At 34.1% G+C, this 23225-nt stretch overlaps 1 protein-coding gene and 2 pseudogenes across 1 annotated transcript; 2 read left to right on the top strand and 1 right to left on the bottom strand.

Annotated features, from left to right (window-relative positions):
• The first annotated feature begins 300 nt into the window (after nt 1-300).
• Nucleotides 301-2276, top strand: LOC147924403 (uncharacterized; annotated as a pseudogene).
• A 5203-nt stretch (nt 2277-7479) lies between these two features.
• LOC104759729 (putative ubiquitin-conjugating enzyme E2 31) lies at nt 7480-8637 on the top strand. Its single transcript, XM_087494014.1, has 5 exons — nt 7480-7496; nt 7596-7714; nt 7884-8047; nt 8150-8254; nt 8369-8637. The coding sequence occupies exons 2-5, from the start codon at nt 7633-7635 to the stop codon at nt 8510-8512; spliced, it is 495 nt and encodes a 164-aa protein (XP_087350140.1). The 5' UTR covers nt 7480-7496; nt 7596-7632; the 3' UTR covers nt 8513-8637.
• Nucleotides 8638-15024: 6387 nt separating this feature from the next.
• LOC147924402 (uncharacterized) lies at nt 15025-19699 on the bottom strand (annotated as a pseudogene).
• Nucleotides 19700-23225: the final 3526 nt, after the last annotated feature.

Genomic DNA, 23225 nt, shown 5'->3' with positions numbered 1-23225 from the left:
TCTCCTGTTGCTTCTTCAAGTCAATATTCTGGCAATTCTGATGATTTTACTTCTACTCATACTCAGGTAACTTACATTTAATCACTTTAAAAAACCTTTTGAAAACGGTTGTAAACCTTATTAAATCTTTTGAAATAACTTGTAAAACCTTTTAAATAACTTGTAAAACCTTTTAAATAACTTGTAAAACCTTTTAAATAACTTGTAAAACCTTTTAAATAACCATTGATTTGTACTTTCAGGATCAACCAATACCAAATCCATATGTCGAGGGTGTTCCTTGTAACATGACAACCTCTGTTGGGTATCCATCTGGTTCTTCACACTCAACTGGTCTAATCGATGTTGATTCACTGTTTTGTGGAAAGTTATTCAAAGACAAAACAGAAATGAGAAGTCAGATGCGGATGTATGCAGTCAAGCATAGTTTTGAGTTTCATACTTTTAAGTCAGACAACAAGAGGTATGTTCTTAAATGTATTGATGAAAAATGTAGTTGGAGGCTACGTGCAACTAAGGCTAAAGCATCAGATAGCTTTGTTGTTCGAAAGTATATTAGTCAGCACAGTTGTGACTCTGCTTTAAGGAATGTTAGTCATCGCCAAGCATCTGCAAGGACTTTGGCTGGTTTGGTTAGTAACCATTTTGCAGGAGGAAAGCTTCCTCTCAGACCCAAACAGCTCATGGAAATTTTTAGGAATGACCATGGAGTTGGTGTCTCGTACTCAAAAGCATGGAGAGCTCAAGAACATGCATCAGAACTTGCTAGGGGTATACCTGCTGATAGTTATGAGGTTTTACCGAGTTGGTTTCACATGATAGAAAAGAAGAATCCAGGTACTATCACTTACATCAAAGCTGATTCTGATAATAAGTTTAGATATGGTTTTCTGGCTTTTGGTGCATCAATTAGAGGTTTTAAGTTGATGAGAAAAGTTATTTCTATTGATGGCGCCCATTTGAAATCAAAATATAAAGGGACTTTGCTTGCTGCATCAGCTCAGGATGGTAATTTTCAGTTGTATCCTATTGCTTTTGCTGTTGTTGATTCTGAGAATGATGCATCATGGGATTGGTTTTTGCGGTGTTTGAAGACTATTATTCCTGATGAAGAGGATCTAGTTTTTGTGTCTGATCGGGCTTCTTCAATTGCAACTGCGCTATCAGTAAATTATGTACATGCTCATCACGGGATCTGCACTTTCCACTTGCAAAAGAACCTGGAAACACGATTTAGAGCTTCGGCTTCTCTTCTTCCAGTTGTTAATGATGCTTCAAGAGCTTACACTCAGTATGATTTTGATTATTTGTTCACTCATATTTCCAATGGTGATCCGGATCTTGGAGAATATCTTTGGCAAGCTGATATTAGGAAATGGTCACATGCATATTCTCCTTCAAACCGGTACAACATTATGACATCTAATTGTGCCGAGTCCATTAACTCCAGGTTAAAAGAGACTCGTGAGTATCCAATTGTCTGCCTGTTTGATACAATCAGGTCTATTTTGACTAGGTGGTTTAATGAACGACGTGAGGAGAGCTGTCGACATCCATATGCTGTTACTACAAAAGTTGGGAATAAGATGAATGAATCTTATAATAATACTACCCGCTGGCTTGAAGTTAGTCAAGTAAATGAAAATATCTTCGAGGTTAAAGCAACTTTAAAGACATATATGGTGAATTTGGACACAAGGAAATGCACATGCTGTATGTTTGATATTGACAAATTCCCTTGTGCACATGGAATTGCTGTTGCCAAACATGTCAATCTCAATGAAAACATGTTTGTTGATGATTATCATTCCACTGAAAGGTTATAACTCTCTTTTTTAATAAGGTCTTTAAAAGGTTGCTAAAGTAACGGATCCGACAGGTTTTTACAATGTTTTAAAAGATTTTTAAAGGTTTTACAAGTTATTTAAAAGGTTTATAAACAGTTTAAAAAAGGTTTTACAAGGTTTTACAAGGTTTTTCAAAGGTTTATCAAAGTTATATTAGTCTTATCTTCCTCTTTTTTATTTTACAGATGGCGTTTAGCATATTCAGAGAGCATTCACCCAGTAGGTGTTATGGAGTATTGGGAGATTCCAGAGAGTGTTAGTACTTCTATTCGGCCACCTTGTACTCGTATACCTAGTGGCAGGCGAAAGAAAAAGAGAATAGCTAGTTCATGGGAGTATGGAAAGGCTAAGACAAATTCAAAACAATACAAATGCAGTAGGTGCGGTCAGTGTGGACACAACAAATCTAGTTGTGTTGCAGCTATCTAACTCTCTCTCTCTCTTTAATTCAACTTGAATTTGTTCTTTTTAATAAAATATTTTCAGTCTGTGGTGTTGTAAACTCCATTTTCTCAGAATTTTTTTTCAGATTTTACAGTTTTAAATCATTATAAACAACTTGTAATGCCTTTTAAAATAGCAAGTCGTACTGTTTTAAAATCATTTACAAACAACTTGTAAAATCTTTTAAAACATGTTAAAAACCATATATACTCTTGTAAAACCCTACACCGATTAAAAACCATATATATATATCTTTAAAACAACTTGTAAAACCTTTTAAAACAACTTCTAAAACCTTTTAAAACATGTTGAAAACCATATATACTCTTGTAAAACCCTACAACGATTTAAAACCATATATATAAACTCTTGTAAAAAGCAAGTCGCCACACTCTCTCTCTCTTCCCCTTCCCCTTCCTCTTACTCTTCTTCATCTCTCTCTCTCTTCTCTCTCACTGCAAAAACCCTAAATTTCTTCTGATTTCACCATCTTCAGTCTCCTTCACTGCTTCGTAATCAAACACCAAGCAAAACCCTCCAACGATTTTAGATGATTTACCTGTTTTCTCTCTCTCAAAACTCTCTTCTTACTGCTTGCTCCCTTCTCTTTATCCATGCTTTTATCTTTTTCACTAACCTCATCTTCTTCAGAAAGAAGATCAAATTTTGGTGTAGAAGGGCGTGGAGAAGGAGATTTATCCTTCAAAGATGATAACAATTGTGGTTTACAACAGGCTTTTAAAAGGATATTTGAGAACTTATAAAAATACTAGATATATGTACCTTTGGTGTTTTTTCAAAGTAATTACCATCATCACCACCAGTTTTTTGAGTGTTTTCATCATCTGCAGCGTAGCTCCCATCTTGTGTGTTTGACGGACGGACAGAATCTGCAGACTGGCTTTCTACGAAATCTTCTCTAGCAATATCTCCATCAACATTTTGTTTGCCAGCCTGCCACAAAACAAAAGAACATATAACAACATCATTTTTAAGGTTTTACATTCTGTTTCAAAAGGGTTTTAAAAGGTTTAAGTCACTATGGTTGCCCTTTAATCAGTGTTATGCTGTAAATCCGTTAAAAACACTTTTTAAACAGAAAAACTTTTAAAATAGATACTGACCTCTTCATTTATAACCTCTTCATTTCTATTCTGTCCATCTTCATCTTCGTGAGACTGCAAAGGGAAAAGAAAAAAAAAAGAACCTCAGTTTAAAGAGTTTAGTGTCCAATATATGCGAAAAGGTGCGATCTTGTAATCTTACTCCTTTATCCTTATCTTCCCCTGATGTGGTTTTGACAGCTTCTTCAATGGCTTCTAGTCTTTTGTTGAAGTCATCTAACATAAAGAGGATTATGTCAAGTTTTTCTGAATCTGACAAATTTTTCTCCATTTTCTCTTGTTTACCAAAGACTGGCAATTTTTCCCCCATTTTGTCACCCAACTCTCCCAAAGCATAGTAAATATCAACTAATCTTGAAGACCATTCTTCTTTCTTCAACCTATAGCCTTTCATAACCAAGCCAATAACTTCTTCAAAATCATTGTCATCTTTATCAACCAAATGCTTATATTCTTGTGGATCTCCAATTATTGTTTTGACTTCAACCTACAAAAATAATCAAAATCCATCAAAACAAAACTCATCCAATATAGATAACCAATGAATAATCAAAACTACACTTTTAATAGAATTCAAAACTTACACAAGTTGCTTTCTTAATAGCTTCAACAATATCATCAAACTTTGTATATCGACTTGATTGCCAGTTGAGAATCAGTGGATAAAATGTTCTGGAAAAATTACATCTTCTCGCAAATGTATCACCAAAAATTGGAACAGCACTCAAGGACCATATATATAATGCCATGGAAAATCCCTTGACACTATACTGACCTTTTGACCAAGAATCTTTATCGAATTTCTGAATGCATGTGGCGAGAATGTTATACGCTTCCTTGCCCCATGGTTGGGCTGTATAAATCTCGAAATCCGATGCATGCTTAAGCCTAGACAGAGGTATCTTCTCTAATGAATATGGTGTCATCAAAATACCTTCTGTTAATACCACTGCAGCGAGGCATTCCTTTTCCTTGTCATCCAAAGGTTCTTCACCCTCTTCCGGTTCATTAAATAGTCGATATTGAAGTTGAGTTAAAGTGTAATCTCCTCTCACCGCCCAAGAATATGGTTCACTAATTGGATCTTTGCTTGGTTCTCTATGAATAGGTTCGCATTGAATCCCTATGTTTAATAAAACAATGATGTTAGTTTGTTCAAACTTGCCTAATATAAACTGTTTCTAAAACCCTTTTAAATCCCTTTTAAAAGAGTTTTAAAAGGGTTATAAAAACTCTAAAACGGGAAAACCCCTTTTACAATAGTTTTAAAAGGTTTTAAAAAGGTTTTAAAATCCTTTTAAAACCCTTTTACAATAGTTTAAAAGGTTTTAAAAAGATTTTAAAACTTTTAAAACTTTTAAAACGGGAAGAACCCTTTTACAATAGAGTTTTAAAAGTGTTTTAAAAGAGTTTAAAAGAGTTTTAAAAGAGTTTTAAAAGGGTTTTAACGGGCTTTTAACAATTTTAAAGTTTAAAGGGGTTTTAAAAGGTTTTAAAAGGGTTTTAAAAGGGTTTTTAAAAGGGTTTTAAAACCATTGCAAACACTTTATAATTACCTGTTGTAAGGAAGAACTCTCTCAAGGAGAACCGAAGAGGTTGCATGTCCACTGTAAACCATAAGTTTCTCCCTCTTGTCTTCGGCCTTCTCAGCATCAAGTAGTGGAATATTTTCCCAGAAAATCTGATGTCTCTGGCCGAAAGTTCGATGATGTGCCCAAGGAAGGAAGATTGAAGTTTCGTGAAAGATGCTTTTCCTAATGCATGTTTAACTTTGGCAACTAGGCTTAAGTCCAAATGTTGACATATGTTTGCTCCAAAAATTGGTTCTAAACCCATACCATATGTTGGTTCTGGTAGTGCAAGGGGTTCAAAATCACTTGATGCCATCTGTTAAAGAAACACACTTAATTAGACTTTTCAACGGATTAACAAGAGTTTTAAAAGGGTTTTTAAAAATCAACATCACATGTTATCGATCTGAAGTCATCTTATCAACACACTTTATCAACATAATTCAACTACGGCCGATCTAAAAATTGATATCAAATAGTTTAACAGGGACTTTCTAAAATCTAAGAGATAACAAAAATCCAAATTTACAAGTCTTTACTAATTTCAAATCCATATCAAACACAATTATCGATCTGGAATGCATCAGATCTGAATCTGGATCGATATCAAAGAAACTGAAGGGGCTATTAAAAACTGTTTTAAAAGAACATAAATCCAAATTTAAAAGAGTTTACATATTCCAAATTGATATCAAAAAAATCTAAAAGCCCTAAATTTAAAAAAGCGATAGTCCAAATTGATAAACCCAGAAAGAAACAAAGAAAGAATGAACCTGCCTGCGATAGAACCAGAATCAATGTCGGGAATTACGTGTACGAGAGACAAAAGCGCAGAATCGCCGCGAAGAAGGATCGAGAATCGCCGCGAAGAATCGCCGATGAACAAAGGAGAGAAGATCGTCGGTTGAGGAAGGAGAGAAGCACGGCGAAGTGGAGAGAAAATTAGGTTTCCTTCATTAAGGGTAAAAAAGTCTTTTTCACCAAAAAAAGGGGTACCCTTAAAAATGGACCCTTCCCAAGGGCATTTTTAAAAAGTGGAAAGAAAAAAGGGGCATTTTTGCTTTTCCCCCATCATTTAATAATAATATATATATATATATTAAAATTAGGATACAACATTTTTTATATTTTTAAAATATATCTATATACTTATTTAAGCTATGTTGTTAAAAATTTAACCAGTTCGGATGTGATATATTACGAAAATGCTATTATATTTTAATTATTCTAATAACTAACAAAAGAAAATTTTAGATTTGTTTACAAAATAATAAAACTCAATTTATTGTTTCATAAATCTTTGGAAATAATAACAAACTATTTAATTGGCTAAAACTTAATTGTTTATACACAATATTCACTATATAAATAATACTAAGTGTATAATATTGATAATATACATAACCTAATTGTAATTTTCACCTATAAAATTAATATACAACATGTTATACCAGTAACTTCAATTTGTAAATTTGGTATATTAAGATCTCTAAACATGATCACATCAATTTATAATACCAAATCACGGGTCAATACATGTTTTGTTAGATTTTTTTGGCTTTACCGAATATATAATTAATGAATTTGATATTGCACCAAACCAAAATAGTAGTACCAACTAAGGGTCGAAATCAGAGTATGACTTTAAGTAAATTAAATATATGATTTTATAAAATGTATAGGATTAATAAATTTTCTACTATTATTTTGTAACAAACAAATCCAAATTTACATAAATATTTCCTCATGCTGGTAACATTATTCTACAAAATATTAACGTGTATTTATGAGTAGGGTAATAAAACGGGTAATGATACGGGTAACGGGAAGATCAAAAATTAAATTAATATCCGATACTCGATCATTATTCATGGATAATATAATTATTATACCCTTCACTCGACCCTAAAGCTGCGGATACCTTTTTCGGGACGGATACAAACCGAAAAACGGGTCTAATACGGTATCGGTAGTAGTTTCCAGGCTACCTATTAGTAGTTTAATATGAATCAAAATTCACTATATAGTACTATATTATATAACATGTAAATGAATGATACAACATAAACATAATATTAACAAATAACAAAATAAAAAAAAAATTCCGCGCTACCAGCGCGGGTTATTATCTAGTAATTTGTGTATTTTTGAGGAATTTCCCCCTTTTTTAAATAAAGTATTTTTTTTTGTTAGCCAGTTTGCTAATGAAATCTGATAAATTTTGCACGCTGGCTTTTATTATTTGAACTAATACATAGATTGATTTAAATTCCTAAATAATAATCAAAGCAATTAATCATATACCATCAATGGTTATAAATTCTGTTTATATAGGCAAGATTTGTTTTTATCATGCATGTAGACAATACATAAAAGCAGAGATACTATAAAAAGATATTATATAATTATTAGTGACTATATAATTATGTAGACATTGATTATGTCAATTTTTTGTAACAATATATATAGCCCGATACCATTACAACACAATTCATACTAACATCTTCCTAGTAAGCGATTCATTTTTATCTATTTTAATAATTTCTACTTCACAGTCTTCACAGTTTATAACACCATCATACTGACAACTTATTTCATTTTATGCAAAGGTATATATATAAATAGTTTGGTGAGTAATTGTAAAAAATGTCGGTGAAGGCTAGAGCAACACAGCGAATTCTGATGGAACTCAAGGCCATGAAATCCAAAGACTCTTTGTACAGTATTGGTTAGTAGTTTTTGTTTTCTCTCTTTACATTATATAAATAAATTGTATTCACATTTCTTAATGTAAATAACATGTTTGTAATCACAATCACACTTATACGTAAACTATTAGAATTTTTCTAGGTGTCAACTATAATAATATTGTTTGTTGGTGATATGTATCAATATAGGTTTAGAAGAAACAAAAGGTACAAAAGAAACAAAAGGTACAGAAGAAACAAATGTATTCAAATGGAAGACAACGATTTACGGACCCGAAGGTACTCCCTATGTTGGTGGCATCTTTCAGATCCGCATTGAGTTTCCTAATGACTATCCTTTTAAACCACCCAAGGTAGGTTATATATTTATAAAAATATTGTATTTTGATAGAGATTAACTTTCGTTTTTTAACTACAAAAGTAAATATGTTTTACGTTTTTTCTTTCTTATATAGTTTACTTTCGAAACACGGATTTACCATCCAAATATCAATTCCAATGGATCGATTTGTCTTGACATTCTTAAAGACAAGTGGACTCCTTCTCTCACCGTTGAAAAGGTTCAAAAACTCTACTCAAATATTTTGTTTTTATATTGTTCACTTTGTGCTTTCTCATTATGTTTCATTGTCTTTCATCATTAAGTATTAATTTTGTTAATATATATACAACAGGTGCTCCTATCCATAACTTCACTATTGGCGGCCCCAAACCCAGATGATCCTCTTGTACCTGAGATTGGGAAGCAGTTTAAGAATGATAGATTCAAATTTGATCAGACAGCCCGAAAATGGACTGAACAACATGCTTATAAATAAGAACTTATATATATATAGTTGTTTTCGTCATATATCTCCTATTTATTAGCCATCAAAACTGTTTCCTTTGATATATTATTGTGTACTTCTCATATATTATAAATAAAAGTCACATTCTTCGTTTAGATTTTTCGTTCTCCTCAAAGTGAATATAAAATATTTGAATCGAAACCTTAATACTCATGCAAACAAACTCGAAGCTTGATTAAAACTTAAATAGTTGTTTTCTTATTTCATATCTTAATTATTGACCATCAACTGATTCCTATAATATTTATCCGTTTCGATTTTTGTGACATTCTCCTTTTAGGTTTTTGTTCTCTACAAAATAGTTGAATCGAATCAGTATAATCGGTTCGATGAGTACTTAATTCTTTCCGTCTAATTTTTAGGTTTGTTTCACCGAAAAAATACTTGAGAAACAAGAAATGTTATCAGAGATATTTTCTTATATACTATGTGTAAATAAAACATAATTTTGAAGTAGGGAGAACTTTTAGAACCTAGAATTGTAAGACGTATCAAACAATTACAATACGTTTATTTTTTTGTTGGATTTCAAACAATTACTATACGTTTATCAAACAGTTAGAGATTTGATGGAGACGATGGACATTGCATCGGTCAATGCAAAGAGTGCATCGGTCGACACAGCTAGAGATTTGGAGGTTGCATCGATCGACGCAAGGAGTGCGTCGATCGATGCAAGTTGTGCGTATGTCAACGCAAGGTCGCAGAGTCACGGATGTATTCAGAATTGTCTGATTTGCTTGTTTTGTGTATTGTTTGTGTTTGTCTTTTTGCTTGTGTATAGCCTAGTAGATGGAAGGATCACCTTACTGAGTATTTGTGATAATACTCACGCATCTCAATTGTTGTTTGTGGTGTGCTTATATGTGACTGAAATCATGGCGAGGAGGAGGAGAATTATTTAAGGTCTCAGTTATTGTCTTGTGGTTATGTTTATATGTTGTTGGAACCTGGTATAGAAACATGCTAGGTTGTTGGATAAAATTGTTAGAAATGATATTGTATTGATGATATATATTTGAGATTAGTATGATTTTATTATTCCGCTGTGATTGTTATTGGTATTATGGGTGATTAGTGATGTTGATGTTGTTGGTTTATTTAAGTAGTATAGGATGCTTAATTATATATTATATAAAAAATGGATCGGATTGTTTCAATAACTATTTTGAAAACTGTATTATATTTTCTATTTTATTTGATATTTTCTATTAATATGGATATAACTATACATATATGTAATAGTAACATTTATTTTCTTTTATTATTAATATAATAATAAATTTAATACTTGTCACAGTTAATTCTCGTTAATTTCTGAATTTTTAAACAAGGCTTCTATGTACGAGGATTTGATTTCACTGTTATTTGATCTGTCTAGTTTTCTGGCAACGAAAAAATAATCATGTATTTTTGTGGGAAAATTCAATAATATAATAGATTTTTTTGGAATTTTTTTCCAAATATAGTAACCCAGTCACAACACCGTTGACGGTCGTAACGAAGATGATAAAAAATTGGAAAAAAATAATAGTTCATGTTTTTATGTCAGCTAAAAAATGTTTCACTTATTTTTTTGACAACAAGAAAAGTTCAAATTTTTTTGGTAAATCATTTATCCTATAAAGCACAAATCACTTGTCCAGTAATATTATGCCACATCATATATTTTTAAATATATTTTATTAAAAAACCAACTTTCTATTCAGAAAAACTCGAACGATAGTGGGATAATTAATTCTGTATATGTACAAAAAGAAAACTTACAATGGTTTTCGGCATATTGGAATTTTGGCTAAAATAAAAGATATATGAAGCCCACACAAAGAAACCCATCAAACATACTTTGAATAACCCTAACCGAAGCTTTAAAACACGTTTGTCTACTTTTTTTGTATCGTTCACCTTTTCCTCTTCCTCTGCTCTGTTTCACGAGAAGCACAACTGACAAACACAACTGAAAATCATTTCTAATTTCACTCCCACTAACAGATCCAGGTTCATGGTGGTTACAACAATTCACATCTTCTATATAAATGTTTTTCAACTTTCTCTAAACGCAAAAACCACCTGAAAACCTCTTTTATTTTATATTACTGATGTGTCTGTATTTTATAGGTTTTAACCATATATTAAAGGTTTGTTTTGAGTCTTTTATTGAGTCAAAGTTTGCTTTTAGAGTCTTTTTAGTCTTTTGTGAGTCTGTACAGGTTCTAGACTACCTTGAAAGGAAACTGAGTGTTTTGGGGATGAAAACAAGCATCTCGAGCCAATTTGGTGAATATTGATCGGACTAGCAAGCAGATGGAGCAAATACAGAAAAAGCATCCAGGATCGACTGATCCTCATTCGGGATCGACCAGTCTCGTACCCGAAGCAACTTTTCCTTTTTTTTTTTTGTTTTAAACCGACTTTTAGGGTTTTATTTTGATATTTAAGTTAGAGGCTCAGCCTCCAGAGACATAAGCTTTATTTTCTGAGACTATTTTGTATTGAGAGCGGGGGGAGAAGATCTCTAATCCTTATTGACACTTTGGAGAAGATTTTCTAAACCCTATTTTCTTTATTTTGCAATTCAATTATGTTTTCTTCATCCTTGATTTACTGTTCTTTTACTTCTATGTCTGAGTAGTTTTGCTATTGGGCTTCGGGTTTCAAAAGGGGTTTATGATTCTCTAAACATAGGTTGTTAGATTTGGGGGTTGATCTATTTTTTTCTTCATCTATTGTTGTTCTTAATGCTTAAGCTAGATTGATCACCTAGATTACACTACAAGAAAACAGGCCAACGGCAACTGTGTTTATAGTCGCTAAATAGTCATTAAATGAACATATACGACCATTTAGCGACTAATTACTATTGTAGGTAAAAATTTGTCACTAATTCGTATAGTCGTTAAATAGTCGCTAAATAACGACTATTTAACGACGATATAGCGTTGTCGTTAATTTGTCGTTGCGTTGTCGTAACATAGTAACTAAATATTGCGACAATTTGCCGACAGTTTAACGATTATATTAGCATTAGTCATTTATTAGTCGCTAAATTTAGCAACTAATCTGCGACAAAGTTACGACGTATTTCAATGAATAAAACTTGCAATACTTTAGTCTGAAATTAGTCGTTTTATTTTGTGACTATTTACCCTCTATTTAACGACAATTTGCAGACTAAATGACGACTATATAGCGACTACTTTGTTTTAGAAAATAATAAATTTACTGGTTTTTATTGTTTTGTAATCCTGATTTTAATCCTGATTTTAATACTGAATTAGTAAATGAAAAATCTAATGAATACACCTTCCAAAAACATAATCATAATTGTATTAAAACCTTAACATACACAAGTTCAAAATAGAGATCAAACCATACAAACATACACAAGTTCAAAATAGAGATCAAAAAAATGAAAAGTTTATAACACATACAAACTGAATACAAGAACTTAGTTCATGAGTTGAGAAAAAAAATGCAAGGAGAGCAGTCATGGAGTTGATGATGGAAGATTGTCCTCCTCAGCTGATTGAGAGGCTATAAACTCCATGTAGGCTGGATTAGTGTGGCGCATAAACTTTGCCATCATCGTCCACTCTTGCTTTTGCTCAGCCACAAGGAGAGCAGTCCTTTTTTCTCGAGCAGCAGCTTCAGCGGTGAGAGTCGCCTGGAATTCAGCCTGAACTTCAATCTGGCGTTGGGCTTCCTTCAGTTGCTCTTGCAGTGTGAGAAAGGCTTTCGTTTTTGATGGTTGATTGCCCTTGCCCTTGCCAAGAGTATCTTTGAGGTTTCCAACACCATAAGGAGTTCCACGTGAATCCCTCTCAGTGCACTATTTTTAGAAAAAGAAAAACAGTAAGTAAAGAGGTAAAGAGCAAAACAAATGCATGATCGAGTAGAAATGCTACTTTACCTCAAGAAAGATGGCAGTACATTCATCGGTGGTGAGCTCCCGACGGTGTGAAGTACCATCTGAAAGAGTTGAATCTGCCTCGAGCTCAGCCATCTTCTCTTGCAACTTCTGCTGATAAGCTTGATGGATTTTCTCTGCCTTGCCATCAACATAAGAACCATCCGGCTTTGTATGTGTTTTGAAAAAAACTTCACCCATACTGACCTCTCTTCCCAACTCCTCTTCCTGCAATGTTAGAATTAAAGAATTGTTAGTACTAGATAAAATAGAAATGTTGATAAATGAAACTAACAAAATAGAATTGATTTAGTACCAGATCATCTTGGATTGCCCTATATGACTTAGGGCCTGATAAGTGGATGTGAGGACCGAGACCATTACGGTCAGACATACGACACTTGAAATAGGTGGAACTCCTTTGCTGTTGTTCTTCAGTATCCCAATTAGCAACCATCACTTTCCAGAGGTCACCTTCAATCTATGAAGGTTTTATTCGAGCCGTCCTTGCATCACTAACCATGCCCTTCATACGGCAGTTACAAATGGTGTTGAAATGTTCTTGAACGGTCCCTGTTATCAGTGGATCCCAGGTGTGAGTTTCCTACGTAACAAAGAGAGAAGGACTTACGTCAGTGAAAACAAGCAATAAACAAAAGTATAAAACATGTTACATTGTACTATTCTTACCGCAAACTCCATGAAGTATCTCTCTTTTCTATCGGGAGGCACACAAGACCAAGTATAATATGGACCATCGAATTTGTTTGTAAAAATCTTGGTAATCTTATGAACAAGTTTGCCTTTTTTGTCCCGATCAAACCTCCACACACACATGTAAACAAATTGTAGTTAGTTTGATCAGTTAGACAATCAAAGTTCTTAACTAAATCATATAATCGAATGCTAATTGTTTGTCATATTAGAAAGCAAAACATACCAAGTATCAAACAAACTAACTCAGATAATCGAATGCTAATTGTCATATTAGAAAGCAAAACATACCAAAACATATTTAGTATCGGACAAACAAGTCGTGTTTTAATCAAACCATCAAACCAACAAACTACACTATGAGAACTAGAGGTTTGTCTTGATTAAACGAGTCAAATAGAAAGTCTGAATCAAACAAACAAGTCGTGTTTTAATCAAACCATCATATTCCACACAATTCACAAACCATCAAATACCAAGTGGAACACAAATTTTGTTTCAAACAAACCATCAAATTCCACACAATTAACAGGAAGCGAAACATACCAAGTCGTGTTCTTCAGTGGTTTAGGAGATAGAACTGTCGTAAACGTCTCACGGCCAGGCATCGTGAGGAGGGCGGTTAGAGATTGCATCATGTCATCCTGGAGTTGAGGCTCGTAGTTGTTGCCTTGCGAAGATGGTTGACTTCCATGGGAGTGTTGCGTTGATGACAGCATATGATCCTCCGGTGGATAGTTCTGAACTTCAGACGGATCTCGATTGCCGGAGCTCTGGAAAAGGGTCTATGGCGGTGGGAAGTTCTGGAAATGTGTTGGTCGTACTTGTTGGGGTATAAATCGTTCTTCCTCCAATGGCGTGAACGGCGGAGGAATTCGAGCAGTCGGGGTGAAATTGTACTGCGGTGGTAGCGGGTTGGTTTGATTAACGGCTGCAGATGGGTTAGACGGTCTGGCTCTCTGAGAGTTGGTGAGATGAACGGCTGCGGATGGGTTAGATGGTACGGCTCTCTGAGGGTTGGTGAGATTAACGACTGCGGATGGGTTAGATGCGGAAACTCTCTGAGAAAGGTTGGGTGCAACCTTTCTCCTTTTTGTTTTCTTTTCCGCAGGATTCGACATGAGCTGAGGAAGTGAGATTGAGATGAGGAAGTGAGATGAGGATTGATTGTAGAAGAGTGTAGAAGATTGATTTAGGGTTAATGGAAGAAGGAGATGTGGAAATGGGAAGAAGGAGAGATCGAGTGTTTTAGCTTTAGGTTAGGGTTTAGATTGAGGAAGAAGGAGAGATCGAATTGATTAGGGTTATGAAAGCGAATGAGATGCGGAAGTGAGGAAGAAGGAGAGATCGAGTGTTTTAGCTTTAGGTTAGGGTATAGATCGAGGAAGAAGGAGAGATCGAATAGATTAGGGTTAATGGAAGCGAAGGAGATGCGGAAGTGAGGAAGAAGGAGAGATCGAGTGTTTAGGTTTAGGTTTAGGTTTTGTTTTCTTAATGGATCGTGTGTTTTGTTAATGGATCGGATCGAAATATTTTGGCCCAAATTTCTTTTGCCCAAAATGTAAGAGGAGTGTTACACAATATAACCGATACGTTTTGTCAATATACACAAAAGAGAAATTGGTTCAGATGATTAATGTACTCTGATTGTAATCATCAGACCTGGGTTTGAGTAACCCCAATGTTATATAATTTTTTTTTTTTTTTAAACACATAAAATGTTATATTGATTGTATAAAACAATAATCTTAAAGAAATTAACAATGTCTTCCAAATGTTTATTAAAAAGTAAATAAAACCATTAGATTTTATTAAAATACATAATTTATTTTATATATCTTAAAGCGTACCAAAATTGACTTCAGGGTTCTTTGTCGTCTTCTTCATCATCTTCCGAAGACGATAAATTACACATAAATTCATCTTCAGGTTCCGCGTCTGCAACATCGTAGTCAATGTTAATTGGTTCTCTCCTTTCCAAATTGTCTACTATGACATCTTCAATTGTGGTCATCAATACAGCATCATCATTTTCTGTTTGCAAAAGACTCGGTTCTCCATCAATGATTCCCCTCGGATTCACTTTTAGAACATTGAGCCATAAATGCTTCGGTTTCTTTACGTATGGGTACGGAATATAACAAACCTGTGAGGCTTGAGATGCTGTTTTGCAATCAACATGTAAAAGTTACACATATTATATATAAATGTGATAATGATAATAAATAATTATTCGTTTAAATACATACCTAGAATAAATGGTTCGTTTTTATTGTACTTTCTGGTTGAAAGAACGTCTACAACGCCAACATTACTTCTCTGAGTGCCTCTACCAATTACAGGGTCATACCACTTGCACTTAAATAGTGTGATCTTCAACCCAAGCATCCCCTCATACTCAAGTTCTATGATATCAGTTATTGTTTCATAAAAATCTGCAGCGTCAGTTGCATCCGCATAATTATCACCTTTAACAGAGACCCCATAATTACATGTCTTTCGTCCAGCACCGTGGTTCTCTGTATGAAACAAATAACCTCTTGTAAAATACATTGGCCATGTTTTAGCCTTGTTCAAAGGTCTATGCACAATCTCTTGAACCCAAGTAGGAAATGGATTTGAGGCGTTCCAATAACTAACCTGCATATATATATTGTCTTGTTATGTTAAATAATAACAATAAGTACAATATATATATCACGAAAAGTGGTTTAACATACATATTCTTTAACCCAAGAATGATATTCGTCAGCTCTTTTCGCGGAGAGTTCTTTCTCGGTAAGTCCTGGATATTTTGCCGAAATATAATCCTCGAACATACTATATAGAAAGATAAGATCACCAATGTTTATGAGAAAATATAGTGGAATAAGATATCTAAAAATGTAACTAATTTGTGATATGTAACTAATTATATACCTCTCAATTGGCTGAAAATAGTCACAAATCCGTAAAACATATGCGTGTGCGCAATGATAGTCATCACGTGAAAGCCATATTTCATTCATTTCTCCACTTGGACGCCAACTTGAGTAAATATAGAAGGTACTCCAGGGACATGATATTCAAACGCTTCACCTTCATCAAATCTTGTTAATCTGACCAAATAATTAAAAAGTAATTATTATGACTATTAAATTAAATATCACATTAAAAATATTTACTCTTAATTGCTCACCTTGATTTTGTTCGTATGTTCGCAGCAAAGTAGTGTTCAGAGAAATAAGCAATCTCGTCATTGATATATGATTCAACAATTGATCCAGCCGCATATCTTTTGTTCTTTGCTTTTCCTTTCAATTTTTTGAAAAACCTTTCAAAAGGATACATCCACCTATATTGGACAGGACCTCCCAATTCAGCTTCGTAGGGAAAATGTATAGGCAGGTGCTCCATCACATCAAAAAAGGATGGTGGAAATATCTTTTCCAAGTTGCAGAGGGTTAAAACACTGTTCTGTTTTAGAATTTGAAGTCGACTTGTTTGCAAAGTTCTTGAGCATAAGTCCCGGATAAATGCTCTAACCCCTACAATATTATATTTATTCTAACTTCATCACAATTACTCACTTCATATATATATATAGAACTTTAAATAATTAATTAATATACCTGACAACGCAAGGTGGACATTACGATCAAGGAGTTCTGCAAAGATAAATGGAAGTAACCGCTCCATGAAAACATGGCAGTCATGGCTCTTCATGCCTGAAAACTTTCCATTTTCCATATCAACACAGCTAGCTAAGTCTGCTGAATAGCCATCTGAGAATTTTATCGAGTATTTCACACATTCCAATAAGCTTGTTCTGCCGTCGTCTGTCAATGTATAGCGCGGAAAATGTGCTTTACCCCTACTATCAAGATATAAGTGTGGCCGAGAACAGAACTTTGCTATATCCAACCTTGACATGACAGAATCTTTTGATTTACCTTTCACACGCATAAGAGTGTACATGATGTTGTCCAAAAAATTCTTCTCTGTATGCATCACATCAATATTATCTCGGAGATTAAGGTCCTTCCAGTATGGTAGCGACCATAAAATGATTTCCTTGTGCCAGTTATGGTCCTTTCCATATTTATGCATCTTCCTTTCATGACCATTTCCACCGACGTCCTTGGTTCTTGGAGGATTTACACAATTCAACCGCTCAGAATAAACTTGCTCACCGGTCAAGGACTCTGGTGGATACTCTCTTGTAGCATCTTTTCCCTTCAAGAAGTCTTTTTTATTCCTCCTCAGAGGATGATCAAGAGGAAGAAATCTCCGATGACAATCAAACCAACATGTCTTCCTTCCATTCGGTAGATAAAAAGACTTTATATCATCCATGCAAACTGGACAAGACAATTTACCATGTGTTGTCCATCCAGATAACATGCTATACGCAGGAAAGTCGCTTATCGTCCACATCAGCACTGCTTTTAGGTTGAAATTTTGGCCCAAGAACACATCATATGCATCGACTCCGGTAGACCACAACTCTTTTAACTCATCAATAAGAGGTTGGAGAAAGACATCAAGACTAGCTCGCGGATGGTTTGGACCAGAATTCAGAATTGTAAGAAACAAGTACTCAGCATCCATGCACATATCAGGGGGTAGATTATATGGCGTCAATATCACTGGCCATAATGAATGGTGACGAGACATCCCAAATGGATTGAACCCATCAGTACACAATCCCAAATACACGTTACGTGGTTCTTCAGCAAATTGAGGATTTTGTTCTTGAAAACACTTCCACTCCGCTGCATCAGACGGATGACTCATTTCTCCCACCTTTGCTTGAAGCTCGGCATGCCATCGCATTGCTGCTGCAGTCTTTTAGGTTGAAATTTTGGCCCAAGAACACATCATATGCATCGACTCCGGTAGACCACAACTCTTTTAACTCATCAATAAGAGGTTGGAGAAAGACATCAAGACTAGCTCGCGGATGGTTTGGACCAGAATTCAGAATTGTAAGAAACAAGTACTCAGCATCCATGCACATATCAGGGGGTAGATTATATGGCGTCAATATCACTGGCCATAATGAATGGTGACGAGACATCCCAAATGGATTGAACCCATCAGTACACAATCCCAAATACACGTTACGTGGTTCTTCAGCAAATTGAGGATTTTGTTCTTGAAAACACTTCCACTCCGCTGCATCAGACGGATGAATCATTTCTCCCACCTTTGCTTGAAGCTCGGCATGCCATCGCATTGCTGCTGCAGTCTTTTAGGTTGAAATTTTGGCCCAAGAACACATCATATGCATCGACTCCGGTAGACCACAACTCTTTTAACTCATCAATAAGAGGTTGGAGAAAGACATCAAGACTAGCTCGCGGATGGTTTGGACCAGAATTCAGAATTGTAAGAAACAAGTACTCAGCATCCATGCACATATCAGGGGGTAGATTATATGGCGTCAATATCACTGGCCATAATGAATGGTGACGAGACATCCCAAATGGATTGAACCCATCAGTACACAATCCCAAATACACGTTACGTGGTTCTTCAGCAAATTGAGGATTTTGTTCTTGAAAATACTTCCACTCCGCTGCATCAGACGGATGACTCATTTCTCCCACCTTTGCTTGAAGCTCGGCATGCCATCGCATTGCTGCTGCAGTCTTATGACTCTGATACATTCTCTTCAGTCTATCACCAATAGGTAAGTACCACATACGACTACATGGTACTTTGGTTCTGCGTCGGTCATTCTTAGGCTTCCATCTTGGTGCATCACAAAACAAACATTTTTCTTCCTTTTTGGCATCTTTCCAGAATAACATACAATTGTTTATACAAACATCAATTGTATGATATGGGAGTCCTAAATTGCGCATTAATTTCTCTGTCTCGTAATGAGACCCCGTAGCCTGGTTTCCCTCTGGTAAATAATCACTCAACATTTCACATACTGAATCCACTAACTTTTCACTCATATTATAATCTGCCTTATTTTGCATAACTCTAGCAGCTAAAGATAATTGTGACTGACCTTCACGACAACCATCATATATTGGATTATTTGCACTTTCTAACAAGTCATAGAATTTTTTTGAATGGTTAAGTACTGGTTCTTCTACACTCTGATAACCCCTATCCCATTGATAGTTATTATCATAACCCACATTAGAAGGAAATGCATCATTCACCAAATCCACATATCTATCTTCTACTACATTACCCACTTCCTCACTCCCACTAATAAATGTCGGATCAACAGTACTCGTTCCTATATCCATATTAATTTCTTCGCCATGCTTATACCAAACATAATAATCTGGCATAAACCCATAACTAAAAAGATGATTCCAAATTCTAGTCCCTAGAAAACGCTTCCCGTTTTTGCACCTACTACGAGGGCAAAAAAACTTACCCCCGTTTTCTTGTGCAAAAGACTGGCTATTTGCAAATTGCATGAACTGTTCCATCCCGGCTCTGAACTCTTCTGTAAAATTTCCCGTCACCTCATCGATCCTCTTGTACATCCACTCTCGGAAATTACTATAATTGTAACTTCCTGACATTATTATAAATCTCTATGATCTCGATTTTTTTTATTGTGTTGCTTTGTCACTACAAGAAAATACTGCTATTGCCACGATATTTTTGCAATGATCATATTCATTAAGATTTTGTAACATTTTTTGCTACATTTTTGCAATGATGAATACACGTAACAATTTTATTACAAAATTGTTGCAAAATAGTGACAAAATTGTCCGTTGCATTTTTTTGTTACAAAATAACAACATTATTACGACATACAAAAATGTCTTGCAAATTTTGCAAGAAATATTCAACGGTTATGGGTTGTGGTTATTTTGCAAGAAAAATTTAGTAAAAATATGTGACAAAATATGTGACAAAATATGTGACATATTTGTTACTGTATTTACAACAATTTATAACCTTTTTGCAACATATTTTTCTATAAATTTATCTTAATATATATTATCTTATTTACTCAATTACTAGTTGAAATCTATATATATATGTATAATATTTTGTAAATTTATTAACGTCTGGTATATGTTTTTTTGGTTTAGTTGGGTTATATATAATTTGTATATTATTTGCTCATTTTTAATATAAAATATATGGTATTGGTACAGTAAATTCGGTTCAAGTGGTCAGATTCTGGAATTGAGTTTTCTAAAAAGAAAAAATATATATACGTGACTTTAAGCATGATCATCATTATCTAAGTAAATAACAATATATTAAAACAGATATAACAAAAGAGTTTGATAATTATCTGTTAAGTATAGGACTAGGAACGTGGCTTCCTTCTCTCATATCTTCACAAAGATGAGTTTTTCTTATCAAACTCTAATAAAAAATTAGCTAGAATTTTAGCAAGAATTAATGAGTTTTTCATTTTTCAACACATCTAAATAATTTGGATATTACCCAACTCCCATATTTTACGTTCAATGAAACAAATTTATTAGTTTTAAGTATTTCCAGCCTCTTCCCGTTTGTCACCTATTATATTTTCAATAATACTTGAAAGATTTGGATAAATCCACTATTATTCAGTATCAAAGATTTTATTTTATTCTCTGCTTATATATAGTTAAGGACGTAGTTTACCAAAACACAACACATTAGCAATCACCGCTTCTTCTCCAAAGTAAACACACTTCTCCATTGATCTATTATATTTTTTGTATAAGGATGTGGAAAATGATGAGGCTATCAAACAAAAGTTGGAAGAGCTTTATAAAAAGAATGCAGAAGTAAGAGAGAGCCTCATTAAGCTTGAAGGATTAGAGAAAATGTTTGACATGTTGTTTTCCCGTCAATCCTCTAATGTTGTGAACAAATGAACAACTAAGTTTCATTTACTTGTTTCAGTTATGCTTTTTAGTTATGATTTTTAGGTTTTTATTCTGAACTTAGTTTTTATTTATGGTTGGTTTTTTCTATTATTTTTTATTTTTGCATTTTGAAATATTTTAATATTTTATTACTTAATAAAGTTAGTCATTTCTTTCACTGTTTTTTTCCCTATCATAATATATATTTAAGGGATAGAAGAAAGTTTAAATAAATAATTATAATTTAACAAATCATATGTCGAACAAAAATATAGAAAAATACAGTGATTCATATTAATGTTGCAAAATTAAGTGGAATTAGGCAATGAGATTTATGATCATATATTATTGTAATAATGCAACGAAATAAAAATTAAAGTGGCAATATTTACAATATTTTTAGTTGTGAGCATCATCATAAAATATATGCGACGACCATATATTTAAAAATAATTACTACAAATTTGTAACATTTTTTGCTTTATATTTTCCGTAGCATTTATTTACGACAATATATAATTGCATTAGACCGTCGTAATTATACCACTAATTTGCTGCATAAATATTGTTACATTAATACAACACATATAGCAATATATTACTTCGTCGCAAATTTGTAATAATATTTGCTATATTTTTTCTGTGCCAATAATTTGTAACAAATGGAAGTTGCAAACGTACATCACAATTATACGACAAATTTACGACAAAAATAATGTTGCATTAATACGACAATATAGCAAGGAGTCTATTTATTGCAAATTTTGCAATATATGTGCAACAAATACCAATTTGCAACGCTCATATAGCAACAACAGAAAATGTGTCTCAATTTTATTGCATTTTCAAATTTGCAACAAAATATGAAGTTATTGCAGTAAATTTAAGCGTAGCTATGACACTATTTTCTTGTAGTGTTGTGTTTCTGTGAGTGAGAAAAACGATTGGTGAGCTCAGTTTATATAGACATATTTAGCGACTAAAAAGTGACTATATTACGTAGTCACCAAATATAGGTACACCTACTCCGAATGCTAAAAACGTGTTTTAAACCAACTTTTAGCGACTATTTTGCGACTAAATTTTGCAACCCGCCGAAAATGTTGCAAAATAGTCGCCAAATTTACGACTACACAAGCAACTACCTTTTAGTCGCTAAATTAGCGACTATTTTGCGACAATGTTTTGCGACCCGCCGAAAATGTCGCAAAATAGTCGCCATTTAGCGACTAAAATAGCGACAAAATTATTTAGTCACAAATTAGCGACTAAAAAGTGACTATGTAAGAATAGTCATAAAACAGTCACAAATTAGTGGGTAATTGGTCGCTAAATTTAACGATTACGGATATAGTTGCCGATCGTAGTCGGAAAATCCGTGTTTTCTTGTAGTGTTAAGATCTTAGGTTAAATTCATCGTGGCACTAAAAGTGTTGTTGAATTGCTTGAAAAGAACTTAAGTGAGCAAGGTGGACCTTAGCCAACGGAAGTTGAAGTTGAGGCACCTTGTGAACAAATCAAACTTAAAATTTATTGCTTGCCTGATTTGCTAGATTCAAACGGAATTTTAGGGTCTAGTTAATTCTTGCATAGATAGCTAACGCTGCAGAAGTAGGTTAGTTTTACAATTGCGATTCGAGTTCTAGAAGGGTGTGTAATGCTCTCCCAATCTAATCATCTAAATTTGTGGTTGTAACCCCTAATTGATTCCTTGCGCCCAATATTTCTAAATTGATTTAACAGCAGTTTATTTACTTTCTGATTTTAGTAGTTACTTGAAACACAAACTTCCTCTTTTGCCTTAGCTATATTTGATATTTACTATTTCATAGTTCATTATTTGGTCTCTATGGATTTGATCCTGAAGTGTTACGACGACACCACTAGATCGTGGTTGAGTGCACATTAGGTTTTAATTGACTTTTGATCAATTACCAATGCCCCACCAGATCTGTTCGAAAACCTCTTTCAACTTCACAAAGCTAAATTCCATTGATCTGGGCTATGGAGTCTTTACTGGTGGCTGGAGTCGATTGTCAGGTTTTTGAGACGGATAGTGTGGAGCTAACGGCGATGGTGCAGGCACCGGAAGACTGGCCGGCTTTCTCTAATCTGCTGGAGGATTTCTCATTGCTTCGAAGTTCCTTTCCCTCCTTCTCCCTCTCCAGGATTCCTCGCGATGACAATGTCAGGGCCGATTGCCTCGCTCGATCTTCACGAACCCTACCTT

The sequence above is a fragment of the Camelina sativa genome, chromosome 17 (assembly GCF_030686135.1).
Source record: "Camelina sativa cultivar CO46 ecotype springtype chromosome 17, ASM3068613v1".
Lineage (NCBI taxonomy): Eukaryota > Viridiplantae > Streptophyta > Magnoliopsida > Brassicales > Brassicaceae > Camelina > Camelina sativa.
Note: the sequence above shows the minus strand (reverse complement) of the source record. Positions and strands in the feature narration are given on the sequence as shown.